The 21,580-nt window shown below is 39.7% G+C and overlaps 1 protein-coding gene across 3 annotated transcripts in view; it reads right to left on the reverse strand.

Annotated features, from left to right (window-relative positions):
* Positions 1 to 3,177: 3,177 nt before the first annotated feature.
* GALNT18 (polypeptide N-acetylgalactosaminyltransferase 18) overlaps positions 3,178 to 21,580 on the reverse strand; it is a 206,812-nt gene continuing 188,409 nt past the window's right edge. For 2 of the 3 annotated variants that reach the window (XM_048307345.1, XM_048307347.1), the window contains exons 11-12: positions 20,094 to 20,258; positions 3,178 to 3,652 (exon numbers count right to left, since the gene is read on the reverse strand). In XM_048307345.1, coding sequence (XP_048163302.1) covers positions 3,506 to 3,652; positions 20,094 to 20,258 — 312 coding nt within the window. In that variant the 3' untranslated portion in view covers positions 3,178 to 3,505. The remainder of the gene's footprint in view (positions 3,653 to 20,093; positions 20,259 to 21,580) is intronic. The other variant, XM_048307346.1, reaches the window with a different exon arrangement.

The raw sequence follows: 21,580 nt of genomic DNA on the forward strand, positions 1-21,580 counted from the left end.
GATCTCTGATACAAGCCAAACCCTAACACCTTCTCCCTAAGCATGTGGAATTAATCTTTTCTGCACGTTGTCCTCACGTCACCAGCACAGCTTCTTTTCTCTTTGGTGCTGGTGCCTTGCCCCACGTGCTGATGTGATGAAAGAGCACACAATGGGAAACCTTACAGCCTTGGGAAGCCACTGTATGTGATATCCTGGTATGAGTGATCATACCTGAGAAGATATATGTTGTCCATAAGTATTTAAGCAAGTACTGTAGGAAGAAGGCCTAGGGTTTCTTGAAATGTTATGTTTCCTTTAATTGTCAGTATGTCCTTATCAGCTGGTAGATGTGGTAGATGTACTGCTGTAATTTGTCAAGAAACACTGATCAAAATATATGGGAATAGCTGTCAAGCAGCAGGAGGAAGAGGGAGCTGACTGGATATTTCTGGTCATCTGCATCTCTGACCATACTCAGTTGATGACTTCTGGAATGGTATTCCTTTTTCCCCTTAAGTGCTAACATTTCCTCTTTAAAAAACAATTAACACACCTCTTCCTCGCCCCCCCAAATGCAAACAATTATTGTTAGGGAATTTTTTTTTTTACCTTTTGAGGCACCTGATGCTTGAATAAGGTTCTATAGTTTTCCAGAAAGTGAAGATGAGTTTCATTTTCCACTTGGTACTTTTGATTATTTGTCTTTTACAGTGTGAGGCAGTACTCCTGTATCTATGTAATTGCTGTGCAGCTGAAAAAGAAAGTGGTGAGGAAGTAGTTCATGACTAAGAGTGTCCAGTGAAATGTGGCCACATCCTTCAGTTCTGCTTGTGCTGTTCTGTTTTTCTGAGAGGTTTGTCAAGGAAAGTCTGTTCAGAGAACTGAGATCTCAGAAGGTGCACAATAATGGTGATGCTTATGTACACTCATAATTTTTACTGTACCCCTTTAGTAAGCTTACCCACAGATTTAAACCCCTTTCCCTTTTACTATAAGTTATCACATAAAAATGTTTGCTCCATGATACAAAACAAAGGGAAAAATACATTATAAAACATGCATTTTACCTATAGCCAAATTGCTGCAGTATAAAGTAATGTTTCAAGTCCAGATTTATGGGATTTCCCACTCCAAATGTTTATTTTGGTAATTCTGCTGTAGTTACTAGGATTGTTAGGTGATCGAATTTAAACCCACAGCCACCACTGCGGGATTCTCTGTAAGGTTGTTCAAGCAAAGTGTTCCTGAGTGCAGGCCCCATGGGAATCAAGGGAAGCAGCAGCCTTGGAGCTGCTGTGTAGCAGGGAGGTACAGCTGGACAGCACAGGGCACGGGTGCTAGGACAAGGAGCAATGGGTTCAGACTGAAAGAGGGGGAATTTAGGTTAGAGATATGGAAGAATTTTCTCACTGTGGGGGTGGTGAGACACAGGCTCTCATCCAGAGATGCTGTGGATGCTCCATCCCTGGCAGTGTTCAAGGCCAGGCTGGATGGGCTTGGAGCAACCTGGGATAGTGGAAGGTGTCCCTGCCCATGGCAGGGGGGATGGATCTAGAGATCTTTAAGATCCCTTCCAACCCAACCCATTCTATGGTTTGGCACCGTGATGAGGTTCACTTAAGTGTGGTGTGTCTTGGTTTGTTTTTTTTTTCACTTGGCAGTGACCATCAGGACACTGCTGCAATGTGATAGGGAGTAATTTCTATCTTCTCTGGGCAGATTCTAGACACAGGATACTCATTTGGGCATGAAATAAAACTCTTCAGAGCTCAGCACCTTCCTTTCACTTTTGTCAAGCCTTTGGCAGGTATCTCCCTCTAGTGCTCATAAATAAAAACATGCCCAGACCAAAAAGTTGAAGGCCCACAGCAGCAAGCCTGGGGAAATCAAGAGGAGACTGGTTTGATCCATATCATTTGGTTTTTCCTTATGGCTGCATCTCCGTGCACTGAAGTCTTGGTTATCTCTGCTGGAAGGAAGCTCAGTTTCTCTCCTGCCACTCTGCATGTGTTCTGTGCTTTTCCTCTGTCTGAACATGCAGTTTCTTCCTCATTTATCTGGAATGGCTGAATTCAGTTCTGCTCAAAATGGCTCTGCATTCTAATTCCAATTTTAATGTGATTTGTTTTTACTCGAACAGGGCTGAGGGGCCTCCAGGGTCGGTCAAAGGACAGGTGTTCAGCCCATCTCCATCTCTGTGACTTTTCTCCTGTTGTTGGCTCAGGGTTTTTCTCTTTGAGAAGCAGATGTATGGTAATTATGCATCTGTCTATATGGTAAATATATATAGCAGAATACCTAAAATTAATGTACCACAAGACTTATTGAAGAGCCCCAGGAGACAATGCTGTGAGCTGATCCTGTATGTGAAGCCAGCCTGTAAAAGACAGTGTGGCACATAACCAGCTCCAAAACAGGTTAGGACTGTTGCTTAAGGTAGCAAACAGAATCAAAAGAACAAATAGAGTAATAAAAGAGAAGGAATTTACATACAAATAAAAGCAGCTGGAAACAGACTCCAGTAATCCCAGTGTTCTGGTTTACCTCATCAAATTTTCTCTCCTCACCAGTCTTAGCTGAGATGAAGTGATATGGAATTGCATTCACACTTCTTTCAAGGCAGGGAGAAAGGCAAAGTGAATTCATACCTTTTTCTCTTTGATGGAGCCAAGTCTGTGGTAGCCAGGGAACAAGTGCATTTAAAAAAAGGAGTTGTAAGAACAATGGAGAATTGGAAGGAAATGAAATGGAGGCCAACCCACTGAGTAATGTCAGGGTTTATATTTTATTTTTCTTCCAGTAGCTGCTGCTTTTCTCTTGAAGCTTTTTTCCTCTTCTTTTTAACAAATTCCCTTCCCCGTCTCACTTGAGCCCTGGGGTTCTCTCTGGGGTTTTACTTAGTGGTACTGGAGAGGAAAAATACCTGGGGGCATATTATATACCTCCACACACCACCCCTTCCCCCCATATTTGCACACCAGTAGCTACAGTGGCCTAGACAGATCGCTGGAGAGGGAGAAAGGAGAAAATCCTGCCTCACTGTAACTACTGGTGTGCAGGTAGAACTTTCTATCACAGGTCTAGAGAATTCTGATGCTCTGCAAAAACATGCCGAGGTCAGGCTTGGGTTAATGAAAGCAATGAAACCAGCACTTAACCTCCAAATGGATTTCCATGGAGACAGCTAGACAGTAATAGTGTTTGGACTTTTTTATTCAATAAAAGTTTGAGTTATAAATATTCTCCATTTGCTTCCTATTTACAGTTGTAAAATATTTTAGGATAGCCTACCCGTCACCTGTCATTCAGCGTCTCTATAAATGTCATGAAAACATTGTGAAATAAAAACATCTTATTTCCAGCCCACAAACCCTATTTCCACGCACTCACAAAATAAAATCAGAGACAAAAAAGAGGAGAGAAGGAACTGGGGGGATGGGGAGAGAGAGGAATACAGTACAGCAGTCGACAATGCAGTACTTGCTACACAGTAGCAAAAGAAATGGGTACAAAATTTAGTCTGCTATGATGACAAGCTTCTCAGGACATTTGTGATGGACCAGCGCTGTCCAGTGCACTTCTGAAGGACCAGTTGAAATCCAAACTCATTTTCATTGTTTTCCTGCAATTCCAGGCAGCGCTTGGATTTTCGGTTCTGGATAGGACCTCCCTTTAAAGATGGGGGAAAAAAAAAGAAAAAGAAGTGTTAGGGTTAAACATTGTGAACTTGTTACATTGCTACTGTGGGGTAATATAAATGATAGAACATTCCAGTGTCTGTCTACTGTGAAAAACGTTCCAGTTAGAGACAAGATAAGCGCTGGATTTGGAATGAAGGTTCCTTTGTCACAGGCTGGTTTAATCTCTAAAGCAGTTTGCAATAGTCTCAATTGCCTGGTTTCCATTTCAGCAAATGAGATTCCTGGAATTGAGCTGTGTTTCAAGCCATGCATCTTAACCATGAGCCAAAGCTTTCCTGTTTGCTTCAGTTCCCTAATTTTGTGGCTTTGTTGCCCTTCTGAACACTAAAATAAGTCAAAAGAGAACCAGGATTTTGGCCAGGGGTGTGCCGTATAAAGGAAAAAATGCAAAAAATTGTTTATTCCTTGAATACTAAATGTCTTTTATAATTGTTGTTGCTAATCCTCAGTATTGATTCTGTTCAATTCCCAGCTTAATGCTGCCTTATTAAAGCCCTGCCTTCACTTTTGAGTTGCATCAAGCTTTAAATCGCTGCTACCACACAGTTAACTACAACCCTCAATTACAATTAAATTGTCATGCATAAATCACATTTTTTCCCCCTTTAAATCTGTTTTCAGTTGGTTCTTTCCTCCTCTCGCCTGTCTAAAGAAGGCAATAAATAGCTTGTACACATTAGTGTCTGGGAGGTTTCTTCCAAGATACATAGAGTAGAGGAATTGCACAGAAGTCTGAAAGTGGCTTTCTCTAAAGTATCTTGGAGTTGTGTAGAGAATTACTGGCTAAATCTGCAAATCAAAGAATGTAGTCAGTAGAGATTAGTACACCTGAAGTATGGAAAGAGCAGAAGCATTTAAATTGCTTATTTGTACCATAGGAAAAAAAATAGTTGCTGTAAAAAACCCAAACACCCAACCCCATACAAAAACCCACCACCTCATAGTTTTTTTTAAAGTCTGTGTTATACCTTGCATTATAAAGTCATAACTGGGAAAGACTTCTGTTCTATTCACAAGGATGCTGGTATAAACCTCCTAGAAGGGCTGTGTGCTGTCTCAGAGCAGGCTGTTGCCCAGACAAGGGCAGCTTGTGCCATTCAGTACAGGTTCTGCTTCATTCAGACAGGTGGCTGGGGGTCTCCTCCCATCCCCCCAGTAATGCTTAGCAAGTACTTTCTCTAAGAAGTGACTTCTAAAAGAATTTTTTGGGCCTGGCTAATGAAATAAAGAATAAGGTTTGAAAGTTCCACATTTTAAATAGCTTTGGGTAAGAGGGACCATTTCTAGAATAATCCACAAAAATTCAAAACATGAGGCTCCCTTAAAGCCTCCTGGTAGGTCTACGTGCAGCCTTGATAGAATTTCCACTGATTACTTCAGTAGACAGACAGGCTTGCAGAGGCATTTTAATACACCTCCATGATGAAATGCTGACTGAACTGTATTTCCCCACAGCTGTGTAATGGTTATTGGCATTTGTATTAATAACAGCAGTTAAATTTGGGTGTCTGGTGGGAGCCTAAACTCCAAACTACCCAAAAGCAATAAAACTGCATGACATACAAGAAACTTGAAGAAACTAGGTTGAAAAATTTATCAAAGCTTTATTATATGCTATTTGTTCTCTTATCCCAGATACTCACCCTGCATCCAACTCCCTCCATTCTCATCCCCTCACTCCCCTGGTTACTTTGGCCTTCTAGAGATCATTGTAGTGAGGTTGATTTTTTTTTTTCTTCTCCAAGTTAATTTAATGAGCTCTGAACTAGGTTATTCACATGTAAGAGTCAAAGGAAATGGATATTTTCTCATTGTGAAAGGAACAGTTATCTTGTTTTCTTCTAGAATAACATACCCTTTCTATTCTTGATGAAAGCTGTGGAGTGTGGTTTTCCACTGCATGGACTCAGTGTTCCATGGCACCCAGTCAGCTCCCTGGGAATTGGGAATTACAGTTTACAGGTGTTTCTGCCTAAACCCAAAATCGAGATTAACTTCCTTGTGTTTCCAACTGATGCTGGAGGAGCTTGTGTTGCTGTTAGCTATGTAAATTAGCTCTGTATCTTTCATTTATTGGTTGCCCCTCATCCCAGTTTCAGTGTCTGAGACATCCTCAGCTCAGATCCTGCACTGGAAGCTGAGGAAGGCTGTCCCACCTTGTCTTGTTAGAAAACTAACTTGTTCGGGTCCATTGCTTCCCTGATTTCTGGGAATCAGGGGAATGACTCTCTGCATGGCACCTTTAGGCTTCTCCTGTCATTTCTAACTTACTGGCATAAGGGGAGGCACAGAATTCCTTCTCTCCATTTTTTGTGAAGCATGGCACTTGGAGCTCTGTGAGGCAGAGGGAGGCACAGCACTAAGATTTAAAGACTACCATGCAGAATTGGAATTTTTCTGCCTAATTCCCATTTGTTTCAGTGGTCAAGGGTTTCCTTCATTGGAATGGGCCCAAATGCCATGTGGATTTGGGGGTAGAGGAAGGAGAATTTTCACAGTGGAGATGATGTTTTTTCCTTTATTCTAAATCTTGTAGAGCAGACCCAGGTGTTACAGTAAATGTATTCATGAGAAACACTTTAATACAGGCAGCTACACAAACGAAGTGTAAGCCACTCCTAAGGAGAAACAAAACAAGGAAGAAACAAAAAAAGCATATAAAAAAGCCCCCTTACACTCCTTCACTCTTTCTGATGTGCCCTGGTGTGAAATCTGGCTTCTGTTTAACAGAAACAAGTGAATTGGGAGATAAAAAGCCAGGGAAGCTCTTTTTGATGTGTGGAAAGTGCTCTGCATTGGCTACTGAAAACCACCCTGCTTGAGTACATTGGAGCTGCTGTATGGAATATAAAAGAGACACCCAAGTTAAGTAGTGGCTAATATGTGTGAACTGAGTGTTGTAGGGAGCCCAGATGCTTTTGGCAAAATGTGCTTTTTTTAACCACAAAAGAGAAACATGAAGGCTCAAGCCCTGTTAGGAGCTAAGTTGTTCTGTTTCTAAGAGATGTGAGGCCTGTGCAGAGCCACTGCCTCAGCCCTCACAGAGGATGCAGTGTACACAGCTTTAGTTCCTTTCAGCAAGCATATAAGTGAAAAAATTGCTCTGAAGTACAGGGAGGAAAGTTTGTATGCTACTTACTTAAAATTTCCTGTTATTTTTCTATTTAACTGCATTTTTTTTCATCCCTTCATATGCCCAATACAAGCCTGGGACAGTGGTATTGTCCTGTCAGCCCTGGGCTGCTGACAGTGCCCCTAATACAGGTTGCAAGGCCTGAACTAGTGAGCTGTGTAAGGATTAAAGCACGTGAACTGAGTAACTCCAGTGAAGTGAGCAGGCAGGACTGAGGCAGCAAAAGCTAACACTGTATTTTGCTCTTCTAGCTGGCTTGGCCTCCAAATTACAGCATTCCTGAATGGTTTCTTCAGTCTGTTGTCATCATTAGAATTTGGAACCCTAAAGACAAATGCAGGCAAAGGTGTCCTTTAAGTTAATTATTTTTTGCCTTTTTTTTTTGGTAAGCATTTAGCCAAACTTGTATAAAGCTGTCATAACTGGGTTTTACTGTGTGCTTGGCAAAATGGTTTATTGTGTTCCTACACTTCAGGCTCAGTGAAAGGCGAGTTGCCCATCTGGGTTCCTTTCCCCATTCTAGGCAAGACCTCTATTTTCCAATTTAAAGGCAAAAAATTGCTAGCCTAGGATAATGTCTTTAATCATGAGCCATTAAACATAATTCTGTAGGCTGAAACAAGTTTCAAGAGGAATTCTGTGCAATTGAACAGAATTAGGATTAAGATCACTGGTGATGAGAGGCAGCTCAATGGCAGTAGGAGTCTCAAGAGGATAAATAAGCATCCAGGTGAACTATTCTGCGAAAAATAGAACATATCAGCACTAACAAGTTTGACTGAAAACTGCATGGTTTCTGCAAAGCAAATGGAAGGAATTCCTGTGAGAAGCACAAGTGTTCTCAGCTCCTGCTGGTACTCAGACACACAGAAAACTGATGGAGTGCTTCGTAAGTGTACTTTTAATGTTAACACTATCTCAAGTCAACATCCTGCTACACAGAGCGGAAAGCAGTGCTTTTGGCTTCCTTTAGAGTTATTGTACTTGCTGCATTTCTACTGTGTGTAAGGGGTTTCCTTCCCAGTCTTCCCCTAAAGCAGAATTTATCCAATAATATGGCACTTAAGAACACTGTTTGATGTGCCTGCAAACCCTTGCAGTACCAAGTTGTGCAAAGTAATTAGACTGTTTTTGCTGAACTGTTCTATGGGTTTTCTTTTGGTTTATTAGGGGTGCTGGATGCACAGTTACCAAACCCGATCACTTTAAAAGACCTGATCACTTGTAGAAATGAGGGATGTAAAATGAGCACTGGAGGTTGGCAGCATTACTGAAAATCAGTCTGGCAGCTATTTTTAAGGAGTTACTCTAAAGTGAACACTTTTCCTTACAGGTTTAAACCTGCTTTTTGCTCATCACATTAAAACTCATATTATTCTACCTAAAAGAGAAAACCATGCTCTTACCTGCTTGCCTAAACATGGATATTTCAGAGAAAGGTCTTAAAAGGTTAATAAGTATATCCAGCCTCATATCACATATACTTTATAGATCGTTGCATTCTCTAGTCTATTAATTTTCTATTTGGACCTCAATCAGTGACCTCAAATATTTACATGTTCACTCTGCCTTTGAGGCAGAAACTCTCATCTTCACTGTTGCTTTGACACATTTGAATCAAAGAATTATGGTGAGATGTATGAGACAGAGATAATCTCCACTCCAAACAGAACACTTGATATCCTCCTGCATTTCCCCAGAATACTGGGGTAAATTTTCAGTGACTGTTAGTACACCAAATTTAATCCTAAAGAAAATTACTCAATTTTTACAGGGTCTTTTTTCCTCTGTGTGATTCACTTCTGTATGGATGTTGAAGCAGTAAGAAAGTGTTCACAGGAAGAAGGGAATAATTTTTCCCATCCAGTAATTAATGTATTTTCAGTATTGCCCATTGCTTGGAAATATTGGATGATGTTATTCAGTTTAGATTTTCTGCTTTTTAGCCCCATAAAGGGTATAGATATAGATAATACAGAGGTAACTGATTAACTCCTTGAATCCAAACCAGTGTGACAAATTTTCCAACTCTTTGTCTAACAGGAATGCTGTAAATAAAGCAGGCTCCATAAACATATCTTTTGTTGTTCAAATATTTCATCAATTAATTTGAACTATTTCAATTGAAGTATTTCTCACTGAAGTATATTGTTAGCTGCTCTTACTCAAAGATGTGCTTCCTAATATATTTTATATGACTACTGTGAAAATGAGGTGCATTTAACTGCTTTTGTGTATATGAAGTATCACATACAGCAGGGTTATATATTAAAAGTGTATTGTTGTCTGTTCAGCTATTTAGATATTTATTTACAGGGTAGATAAGCAAATGAGAATTTTTACAAGATACACTTAAAATGTGAATTTATGTTTCCAATACTAAACAAAACTAATTACTATATACAACGTAAACTTAAATGGTGTTATAATAGGGATCAGCCAAACCATTTCTTAAGGAAAACGCAATTATTTTTCCTCCTCCTGCACTCAGGTTCTGTTGTCAGGTAGCCACCCAAGCACTTAGATCCACTTGCTGGTACTCAGTGTGTAAATACTGTGAGGCATCCTCTGGCAGTGGGATTAGACACATAATTCAACAGTTGCACCACTTTAATGTCTACATCATGATTTTGCCTCATTCCTCTCCCAAGACATCTGAGTGCTCAGGTTTTACATGATCTTAAATGCTACATTTTCATAATGTTGCAACAAATTTTTAGTACTGCAGCTGTGACAAATCGAATGATGCAGCCTCATCTGTGTGTCCAGACCAGGTTTTAGTAACTAGTGGTCTGTGCAATCATTTTCTGTTTTGTTTACTCTAGATTGAATGGTCTGATTTGCTTACTCTCTCCAGGACGTAGAAATACACAATACTGTTAATTAAGGTATTAAAACAAAAACAATTAAACCTGGCACAAGGAAATGCAGCTTCACACAGAGAATGTTACTGGAATAGAAAAAGAATTACAGAGATACAGCATAAAAATCAGAAATGGAGTGTGGGAATTTATACCTATCACTAACATTTCTCCACATATATACAAAGTTTCATCACAGATTAATAACAGAGTGCAGTCCTGTGAATAGCAAGATTAAGAAAATAATACCTTAAAAATAATTTAATTCTTCACTAAAATACCAAGAAGCTCTTCAGGATATGATAGCTGGAAATGTGTTTTACTACAGAAAATTGGGATAAGACTAAGAAAATGGAAGTTTTGGAGTAGAATTCATTAGCCAGACTAGAAGTATTTTTCAGAAACTAAACATGAATCATTATTATATCAGCACTGGCCAGGGAATCTTCCTGACATGCTAGAAAAACATCTGCAGAAACAAGTATTGTAGGTATATGATGTGATTTTTGGAATTAATTATTGAACTCTGTTTCCAGGGAGGGGGATGTGGGTGTGGTAGAATGGAAAGCAGATTAAAAATGGAATCCTTTATCCATACATAGTCCTGATAATTACGGCTAAATGCAGAATTCACAGCTGAATGCATTGTTTGGTTTTTATTTGGCAGCAAATCCAGATGATGATGTGTTATGTTGTTCTTCTGAGAGCCAGGACTACCCAGCAAGTCCTTTGTGGAAAAGGAAAAACTGGGTTCATGAGGAGGATGGATGCATGGCTTTTCTGACCACAGCTGTCCTGAGTAACCAGTAACAGGATGGGTCACTTAGAAATAAATTGCCTTTTTGAGAACTTAATGGAGTAAACTGCAGAGATGCATGCTGGCAAGGGATGATGTTCATATTTGTCTCCCATTTGTCTTCCTTTGCCCTAAACTGCCTGCTGTCCTGCTTGGTAGCATTCAGAAAACTGTATATGCAGAACCCACCAAATTCAGTGCTCACTAGCTACTTAGTGGTCCAAGTTTAAATTAGAACTTAAGATGCGTTTCTAAACTATGTAAGTTCACAACAACAACAACAACTGCTACATTTTATGCTCCCTCTACTAGGAGAAGAGTTGGATACAAGTAAATCCTGTGTAAACACCTCTGGAGTGAGACTTGACCTATAGAAAATATACAAATTAATGCTTTGTCTAATATTTTCTGCAGGGTAATTTTTCTCTAACCAAAAACCAGATTTTTAAACAATCCTTCTTATCATTGATTGTGCCAGGCAGTAGCTGCCTGTGTAGTGAAACAGTATTTTGATACAATCAGGAAAAAGACAGGAGTGCTGGAGACATTTGCTTTATTTGCATGTTTTACTAATGCATTTTGTGAAAAGCTCAGAAAAGTTACCTTTTTCTCTTTCATTCTGAGATTACATATAAATGATTTCTGCAAACAACTCAGCCTTGAGTTATCTGCCTTGATCTAGGCTTGCTTTGAGATGTTTAAAGTGTAAGACAGAGAAAGGCAACAAAGATGTTTTGAAGTGTGATGGAATATTCAGATGGTGTGGAATTACAAAATACAGTAACAAAAAAAACCCCAGGACTTGGCTTAGGAGGGGAGTGAAAATTAGTGGGACCTGCCTTTAGTGTTCAAAAGTACAAATACCTGTGAAAAGCAGTGAGGAACTGGTAAACAAAACTTCTAAGGAAAAAAGTGTTAGATTAAAAATTACCAACAACTATTGTGATTTATGAGAGTATAGGAAAACTGTTGACTTCATTGTCTCAGCCATCAATGTTCAGTGACTGACTGGATGTTTCTGATGGGCTGAATTAATTTTAAGAGTGCTGATAACTCTTTTTAGGCATGCTGAGATGATCATTCGGACAAATCAAGCCTCAATCTTCTCGAAGAGAGCACATCAGGGGTCAAGAAGGGAATCTTCCTCCTGCTCTTAAAATGAACTGCTGGCTCAGAACAGAGCTAATTCCTGCAAAACAGCAAGTACTGCCCATTGCCTGGGGCAGTCTTCAAGATGAGGTAATTAAACGAGTTAATTAATTTTGTGATCTGTCATGCAGCAAATTGTGTATCCCTAGGTTTTGCCTTTGTTATCAATTACAGAAGTGTTTAGGTGGCAAAAGACCTTTTAGATCATTGAGTTCAACCATTCAACCATTATTTCCACACTGTCACGTCCATAACCAAACCAAACCATGTCCCTAAGTGCCACTTCCACGTGTCTTTTAAATACCTCCAGGAATGGTGACTCCACCACTTCCCTGGGCAGCCTATTCCTAGGCTTGACAACCCTCCAGTGAAGAAATTTTTCCTGATATCCAGTCTAAACCTTCCCTGGCACAACTTGAGGCCATTTCCTCTCATCCATCACTGGTAAAAGAGACCAACACCAATCTGGCTACAGCCTCCTTTCACACAGAGCAATAAGGCCCCCCTGAGCCTCCTTTTTTCCAGGCTAAACACCCCCATCTCCCTCAGCCTTGTGCTCCAGACTCTTCACCAGCTCTGTTGCCCTTCTCTGGACAATTCCAGCATCTCAGTGTCTTGCTGGTAGTGTGGGGTCCAAACCTATAGACAACCACATGTTGCAGCTGTAGTTCATGCCTAGGAGCACCTCACTGCCTTATTCTTTCTCTTTTTCTCCCTATGGATGAAAATATTGTTCTAACATAGCACGGATGGAAAACTGATGTGAAGAATGCAACTTCACATTGTTATTTACCAGTCTTAGCATAGGTTATACCTAGCTACTCATCTTCAGCCAGATAAACAAGAAACTCCTCTCAGCACAATTAGGAAACCTGAGATTTTTATATTTTCCCCAAGACATGTTAACAGATTTCCAAAGATTTATGGGGTTTAGATGAGATTGTTTGTGAGAAATAACTCCCTTGCAAAACAAAAATACTGAATGACAATTTTATTTCTTTTGTATGTGTGTGTTGTATTTAATTAATCTAAGTTTTCTAATCTGAATGCTCCATATGAAGGAGGCTTAATGCATTTTAATCCAGAAACAGAACTACTTGAATTATCATTATATGCTTATGATTAAACTAGTCTCTAGAGACTAAGAAATAAATTGAGTGCCAAGTGAAGAAAATTAGGAAATGAATTTGTACCAGTATTACAACTGATCTGCATATTCCAACATGGGAATTTAGGCTGGGCTCTTTGGGACTCGGATCAAAAATGGCTTTTTCCCTACTAACCACACAAATCTGATTATAACTGATATTGGGAATGTCCTTACTGCTGCAGCACAGACATTGTGCAGTTTACTCAGACAGTAATGAAAATAGATTATTTTTTTTGTCTGGTATACTGAGCGTCATCACTTTTCGGTTCAGGACACCAGGCTTGACGTCCTGATCATTTCACTGAATAGCAAACCCTCTTTTCTTGTCAGTTTTTTTCATCCTGATTTATTTGACTTCCAAGGGAAGATTTTTCTCATCTTCTCATCTCAGACTGTAGACTGTTGTGTGGTGGCCAAATCTTGCTTACATATATACTGCTTTTGTCTCCATTGGGACTAAAGATGCAACTTTTACTGACTTGATTGGGACAGGGTTTTGTTTTCAGCTGCAAAGTTAGAAATAATAATGGCAAAACTCCTTCCATCTCTCCCACAGCTGAGGAATACAGAACACAAGCAGCGATTGGTGCAGTAATGCAAAGGAGGAACCAAAAGCAGAGCTCAGATTTCCTGAAACTCACACATTTCATTTGGTGAGTGCTGGTTATCACTCCAGTTGTAGGAGACCTTCTGGATTTGGTCATTGTTTTGCGTGCCTGACACAACAATGCCATGCAGTGCCTTGTCAGCAGCTGTCATCTGCGATTTTTGGATGCAGCCTATCCGGACAGCTGAAATTAGGAAGAATCATGTGCAACTAGAACAAATAATTTCTTTGTAAATAAATGTGGCATTTAAAATGAGATGCTAAAATATGCAAATAGGGTATCTGTTTTGAAGGAAAAACATGGGTATGTGTTAACTTTCTTCTAAATTAATTCAGCACAAGTGTCTTTGGAGCTTAAATGTAGTCCTCAGGAGAGTAAATACTGCATAATGTGATATGCTAGAAAAGATTTGAAATGCATCCACTAAAAGCTCATTCTACTGCTGTATTTCACACAAACTTTCTAGCTGGCAAGTTCTACACCCAATTTGCAAAGATTAAAACTTGCTACTAGAAAATTACTCCAAACAGAAGACTAAACTGAAACAATGAAATTTTGGTTACCACTAGCTACGGCAATAATTACCAAGTAAATGTAATATCAATTAGCAATAATTGCCAAGCAAATCTAACACAAGTTGTTAAAACACGATACTGCGTAGTAATATTGGTATCTAATTTTTTTGTGCATGTTTTTTGCATATACATTTTCATATTTAAGTTGAAGTCAAGTATTCAAAATGGAGAAAGCCTGTATGCATTCAGATTTTTGTACTTGTCAATTCCATTCTGCATAAATGGTACTAAAATGTTTATAGGCTTATAGTAAGACATGGTGAATAAAAAAGAAATATTTTAATACACCTTTTTTGAAATTAATATTGTCATATTAAAATATGACAAGAATATTAAGTTACACATGACTTAGGGACAAATTTACTAGAGTAAAGGAAAATTGAAATATTAACTATCGTTTTCTCATGTCTAAGCAGAACAATGGTTCAGCTTGCTTGTCCTCCAGCTATAACACCTTGTGCAGTTACCCAGTTAGTTCAAATATTAAGTCGAGGCAAGCTGGGCCAATATTGGATCATAAAATGGGCAAAGAATACCTAAATATAGAAATGCTGCTGATGTTCTGGACCCCTACACCAACACCAGACTGGGGCCCCTGGGGCTTGTGGAAGTGCTCTTTTGTGTCTGAGGTTCAAAGCTTCACACTTGGCAACACTGGTTACTTAAAAATCAAGACAGCCTCACTAAAAATACAGGGCTTAACCTAGTCTATTGGCTCATTTAATTGAGTAATTATGTTCTGTTTTTCTTTATATTTCTCCTGCAGGATCAAAGTCTCTATCTCTTTTAACAGGATCACCATTCCTTTCTGTTCTGAGCTGCCAGGCAAACAGCACTGCCTAATTACAAAGCTCTACAGCAGTACAGCATGTCTTAAACTACAAAGACATATTGAGAGTATTTGCATCCTTTGTGGTTAGAAATACCACATAAATCCAAACTCTTGATAAATTAATGATGCTGTTTTCCAGCCTGTGGCTCTCATAATGGAAGAATCTCATGAAGTTGATTGGGGGCCACTGTTCCCTTAGACACACACAGCTCTTCTGAGATGAATCCCTCTTGTACGCTGATGCCCTTGGCTAATGGATGGGATGAAAACAGGAGTGGACATTAGAATTAGGCTGCTGTTTAATGGTGTTGGGCTCTGCTTCTGCACTCTGTGTGCTCAGCAAGGGGGCATCTGAAATTGGTACAGAGATTCTCTGCTTGCTTCCCAGCCCATCAGTTTAATCCTGCCACGCAGCCTGCATTCCTGTACTTCTCTGGGATGTGGCGGGGGTAACGTCGTACTGCACATCCTTTATTTTCATTACATGAAGGTGGGTAAAAGGAATTGAAAGGCCAAAGCCTGCAGGAGGAACAAGATGTAAATTCAGTAATTTTAAGGTCTAGTCTTTCTTTATACAGCTAAATGGAGTATTCTCCTTATCTATTACCTAATACCTATTTAAATAAGATCTAAATCATCATATTTATCTGTGGAATACTTGCAATAACTCAGTAATTAATTTGCTTGTCTGTCTTCCCTTTTCCTTCCAAAGCAATTCCTACTAGATATTTAGGAAATACATATTGTAACCACAGCTGACAGCAACAAATTTTATTTACAGCTTCTGGGGATGGCATAAACCACCCCCTCCAAACATTTATGAATGGGAAGACAACCTGTGGAAACCTTCAGCAGTGACTAGAATCACCATTCTCCACACCATGCACAAGCAATGTTATCAGAGGAACAGGACAGTGCTGAGAGCAGGCCCTGCCCATCCTCTCCCTCCCATGAAGGATGAGGTGAGTGTCCATCCCTATAGATGCAGACTCTTCCTACCTTTCTATAGCAATCACCCTGGAAGCTGAAATTACTTAAGTTAACTAAGTATGGAACAGCTGTAAATGATTAATCTCAAGTTTTTAGCTCAGCCTTGTGTCTTCTCTTTTGCCTCTTTTTACACAGAGCTCTCCCCTGTTGCATTTCTCACAAAAGTAAAAAGTGAGAGTCAGGCTCATCTGGTTAATATGGCAAAGGCACATTCCTGTCCAGCTAAACAGAAACAGGAAGATAATTCAAGATAAAGAGTAATTACAGAACAACTTCCTCCTTTTGCCTCTGCTATGCCTCTGGAGGAGCCCAAACATGTGGTAAGTGAACGTTCTAACCGAGCTGCTGCAACTCAGGTGAGGTGTGTAGAGACAAATTTCACTTGCAGGGCAGGCAACTGACTCTCCATCAGCAATAAACGTGAGAAATCAGACTGGAGACTGAGAGACTTCTTAAAATCACCAGAATTTGGGATTTGCCCTCCAAAAAACTTGATTGCAGCCCTGAGAATATACTGCTTCTGCAGACCATGAACAAACCTAACCATATCAGGTTGGCCACAAGCACCTGTCCAGGTGCTCTGGCCTCCATCTCCCACAGCTCATGGCCCCTTCTCTGCCACCCACCAGACCATGTACCACCATCACTGCAGCAGCCCCAGCAGCTTCACTGAGCACAGGGACAGTGACAAGTGCTGCTGAGCTGGTGCTTTGTGCCAGCCCTTGGGTCCAGGGGAGCTGCTGCTGCCGCCAGCAGTGTTTGCACCTGCTCCTCGCCAAAACCAGCTCACAGCCTGAGTTTTTGCTTTCCTCACACTTCATGATGCCAAAACAGCTTCCTTGAGATCATGTTTCAAGTAATATTTCAGTAAAATTTGTTTTACTACCATGTAATTCTTGCCTCTATCCTCTCTCCCTTGTCTAGCTTCTGATCACTTACCATTTTTTTGCTACACGCTCTAATTTTGTTCTGATTAAATGAAAAATTGGTCAGACAGACTGAAGTAGGTGAGCTGTCAAACAACTAGAAGGCTTTCCAGCATAAAAGTATTTCCAAAACAAACATTTCCCTAAGAGAAGACTTGACAAACAGCCTGAACAATAAAATTCTTCAACACTACCCAGTTGATGGGAGCCTTTCCTGGGCTAATTTACATAATTTGACATAATTACTGTTATAAACACTTGAAGAAGCTTTGGAAGCAAGAATGGCACCAAAGCCTACATTTTATTGGGTCTCATTGCATTTGGCAGCTGTACAAAACTGTGGAGCATGGAAATGTGCTCAGATAGATCCTGATGATACAAACACATACTACAAGCTTTGAATGCTCAATGCAAGTTTCTGTACTGGACAAAGATACCAGAGGTGGTGATTCTCTCCAAGTGCCTGCCCATCAAACCACAGTTTTGTCCACAAAGTAGCAGTGGGCATCTGGCTGCCTGACTCCCGCTGTCTGCAACTGCAGAAAGCCAGGAAATTGAAAATTTTAAAACCACAGGAAAAGATAAATTAACAACAACAGCAAATCCCCAAACCAACCAAAAAGCCCCCCCCAAAAAGAAATCAAGTTTGAGATATAGGCACAAGCATATATATATGTGTATACACACACTTCTGATCTAGAAGATGTGATTTAGTAATTAAATAAATAATTCTTTAATAGATCTACAAAAGCGAGGAGTCCTCTAACTGAGGATAACCCCATCTTCTACTCCTGTCATATGGAATTAGCTCATCATTACACAGTACAAAGGAGGAGGAGGAGGAAAATGTTACCTGAAGAATATTTTAAAACAGCTGTACAGTTTTCTATCAACCAGACTGCTGTCCATGTCCCACCACAGACTACTGTGGTGCCTCTCAGATTATAGTGTTTCCTCATTCAAACTGATTTAACATAAATGTCTGTAAAGCAGGGAATATAATGATTTTTGTCCTGGTCAAGGCAATCTAGTTCAATTGGTTTATCCTGGTTTGGGTGGTCAGTCTGTTTCCTGTTCCCTTTCTGAGTCAATTCTCCACTTGCACTGCTGTATTTTTACTTACCTATATACCATCAGACATTCTCGTGGAATGGCTCAAGAATCCAGAGAAGTCAAAGCATACTTCCAGCTAAAGGAAAGTGCTACAAAAAAGCTACAACCAGCATCTACATTTTAATTATTATTTCACAAATTTCAAGACCATGTAAGCATCAATGCTTACAATCCTGATACTCACAGTAATTCTGCTCTCTGCACAAGATGGAAAAAAAATACCTTTAAGAGCCTTGAAAAAGTAATAAAAAAAGGAATCTTTTCAGAGAGAGAGCTTCCAAGGTAGTCACACAAACATGTTTTCACCAGACTAAATGGGAGCATTTCCAATGGAGTTCATCAGTTGATGTTGGCAAGCCTTGATTACATTCATTAACTTTCCTCTACCTTACTGAGCATACCCAGGGCTGAGTACCAGGCAGTATGTTGAGCAATAATGACATTTTAATTGTATTGGGTATTAACAAAATCCTTTTTGAACAGAAAAAATTTAATTGTTTCATTTGTCTCTTAATTTATCATAAAGAAACAACCAATTAGTTTTCACTTCTCCTTGGGAGAAGTTCCTCTGTAGAAGGAAGAGAGAGTCCATATAGTCAACTTTACCAGTGCTGCACTTTCACTGAGAGACTGTCTCTGGAACATGGAATTGCAACAAACCTAATGCTGCTAAATCCCATTTTTAAAGCTTTTAATAGCTAAATTATCAAGGCCTTCTACTGCTGCCCCCCAATGAGCTCTAACATAATCAGTGTTATCAAATAGCAGCAGTATCCTGGAGCAGAAACCATTAACTGTCATCAAAACTTTGGGGTATACAGAGCAATCACTGGATAGGTGGACCATGCTAAAATGTTACCAAAATACTCTTCAGTGTTAATTATACTTTTTAGAAATGGTACAAAAGATCAAGTGCAGAGATGGACACAGTGAGGCCCACCCCTCATGAGAAGACTAGTGTTAAAATTTGTGAGAAGGCATAATCAAAACTTTGACCTTGAGGGGCCAGTTTAGGGATGTAAGGTCTGCTGCTTGAGAGCTACCTCTCAAAGACCTGGATGTCTTTCAAGTATAAATACAAAATAAGCTAATATTGTGCTTTACTGATTAGTGTCCAGATGCTGTCTGCACCAAGATTGATGCTAAACTGTATTAACAAGGTCCTAAAGTATATTGATAATGACTTGACAGAAAATATATTTGCAAACCCACGTGGATGTTACAGAAAAATTCAACGCAGGAAAAAAGTTACCTTAATGCTGAGCCTCAGCCTGTGGGCTGGAGCACACAACTAGATTTGTTGACTCAAAACTGCAGAGGAGCAGCTGTGAGAGCAGGCAAACTCACACTAGCTATGACATTTCCCCCAGAAGCTAAATCATGCACTTGTTTTAGAGAATAATGTAATTTCATTTCATTGATTCACCAGCGTGCCAGTACCTGACATGGCAAAGTTCCATTGTGTTAAACTCACCTTAGGAAAAACTTGTCTTTCTTTGAAAAACAGAATTTGACTGTCTTTAGCTTCCAACCATTGGAACCTGTTTTGTCTTCAGGATAACCTATATCCCTCTGTGGAAACACTGAGATGCCTTGAGTCACCTTGACACTTCCTCTTAGCTAAACCAGAGTGATCTCCATAAGTGTTACGTGGTGGAGCATCTTTCCTAGCCCCAGAACTTCTGTGGCTTCTTTACAGTTCTCCCTTATGTTTCTAAATCAGTTATGAAGGGGGTCACCAGGCCTGGCCTTAGTGTCCTGTCAGCATTTCTCATCACTGTGAAACCACCTCTCACAGCCTTTCCTTGAGCCTTTCTGCATCTCTCACACTCATGTATAAAAGCATTAGCCTTTTGTAGCCTTTTGAAGAAAGAAACTGCAGAACTAGCTCATTATGAGGCTGTTATCACCAATGATCCACTCCCCCTTTTCTGAGTTGCTGCTTCCAAAAAAAACAAACAAAAAGATTTCTGTTCCTTGTTCCTAAATAGGTTACTTTGCATTTGACTTCACTGAAATAACCCTTTTTTTTTCCCCATAACAGTACTCTGCTTTAGAAAAAAGTTATTCATGGTGAACTCAGAAAATATAATACAAGTTTTGTACCCTACTGAGGTAGCTGACATTGGAATCAAATCTAAACACCAGCTTCCTGGCTCTGTGCAAAGAAAGCAAGGATAAATCTGGTCCTGTTCCATTAGTAAACAGATTACTCACACTTCAGACACAGAAACAGAGACTTAAAACTTTCTGAAATGTCTGCTGGGTAAGAATTACCTGAGTAAATTGCCAGTAAAGCTTCATTCTCTTGGCTTTGGCATAATTGCATTCAATGAGCCTGGGCCTGCTGTTCACATCCACCAGGCATCTGTTGTCATCATCGTCGATAGTGGGGCTCAGAACACCCACGTGGAGCTGCTGACTGCTTGTGTAATAAACATTCTGCAACAGGAAGCACAGAAAAGATTTGTGGCCTCTACACAGAAGCAGCACTTTTACCCCAAACTAAAGGCAAAGATAAATATGCTGAATAGCAGTAGGCTGACCCCATAGTGGCTTTTAAATTATTTCCTTTCATGCAGGAAGCAACACAACATTTTAAAAGTTGGTCTAAATAAACAATTAATTGCTCATTGTTATTAACAAGTAAATGCTGATTAAGTATTTAAGAGGAAATATGCAAATACAACTGATTATTGTCTCATCATGTGCCTTTTTACTTCTGTTTTCTGTGGCTATACTGAGGGTCTTCAAAGATCAAGATACACAGCCTGGGATTGGCTTGAATATGGCCACCAGCTCTGATTAGACTATTTCATCTGAGGATAACACCTCACTGGAGAGGTAAAAAAAGAGAAGAGCAGCACAGGAGTTCAGAGCATCTCAATCTTTTATAGGACAGATGGAGAAATGAAGGTTTTCTACAAACAAATGCTAAACCCCACACTTGAAGCAGCTACCATATACAATAAAAAGTTATTAGCAACTGGTGACAGAGAACAGAACGGCCACATTTCAGGGCATTTGTTCTCATTTTACTTTTTATGTGTCAATGCACACAGACACAAGAGACTGGGAAAAGGGACAGACACTGGCTGCTCTGTATTTCTAGCAAAGGAGTGCCCTCAAAGGCCTCAGGGATTACACCTGGGACCAAAGACATGAGTTTATTATGTTATACAAATTCTTTCTACTCTGACTACAAAGACATGTGGGAGGTTTCTCTAGAAGAAAGAAAAAAAAAAAGGGAAGGAAGGTGAGCTTGCCAGATGGAGGGGATATGTCCTCTTGAAGAAGAACAGGTTACATATCAGCCCAGAAAGGTAACACCGGACTATGCCAGGATTGGCTGTTTTCTAACCACAAACAGAATTTATTTTGCTAAAATCAGACCTTTTTCTTGGAAGGACCATGAGAAACATGAAATGGAAACATCATTCTTTAGGTGTTAAGTCTTTGATAACTCAATGGTAGCAGAGTCACACCAGGTAAGAGCAGAGAGAAGCACCAAATGAATGCCCCAGTCATTCACTGTAGCTATTCTATTTGCCTGTAACAAAAGGGAAGCTGGGAATTATGCTATGTGTATTTGGGATTTTTTTCTGTGCACAGAATTTCCTGGTATTTGTTGTGAATTGTTTTATATGTGAGTGTTCTTATTTGTGAAAACTCTGGTAAAATAGGAGAGAAAGCAGAACAAGCCACGTCAGAGGAGAGATTTAGGAGCTTCATGAAATAAATAGATAAACAAATAAATAAATAAA

The sequence above is a fragment of the Corvus hawaiiensis genome, chromosome 6, assembly GCF_020740725.1.
Source record: "Corvus hawaiiensis isolate bCorHaw1 chromosome 6, bCorHaw1.pri.cur, whole genome shotgun sequence".
Classification (NCBI taxonomy): Eukaryota; Metazoa; Chordata; class Aves; order Passeriformes; family Corvidae; genus Corvus; species Corvus hawaiiensis.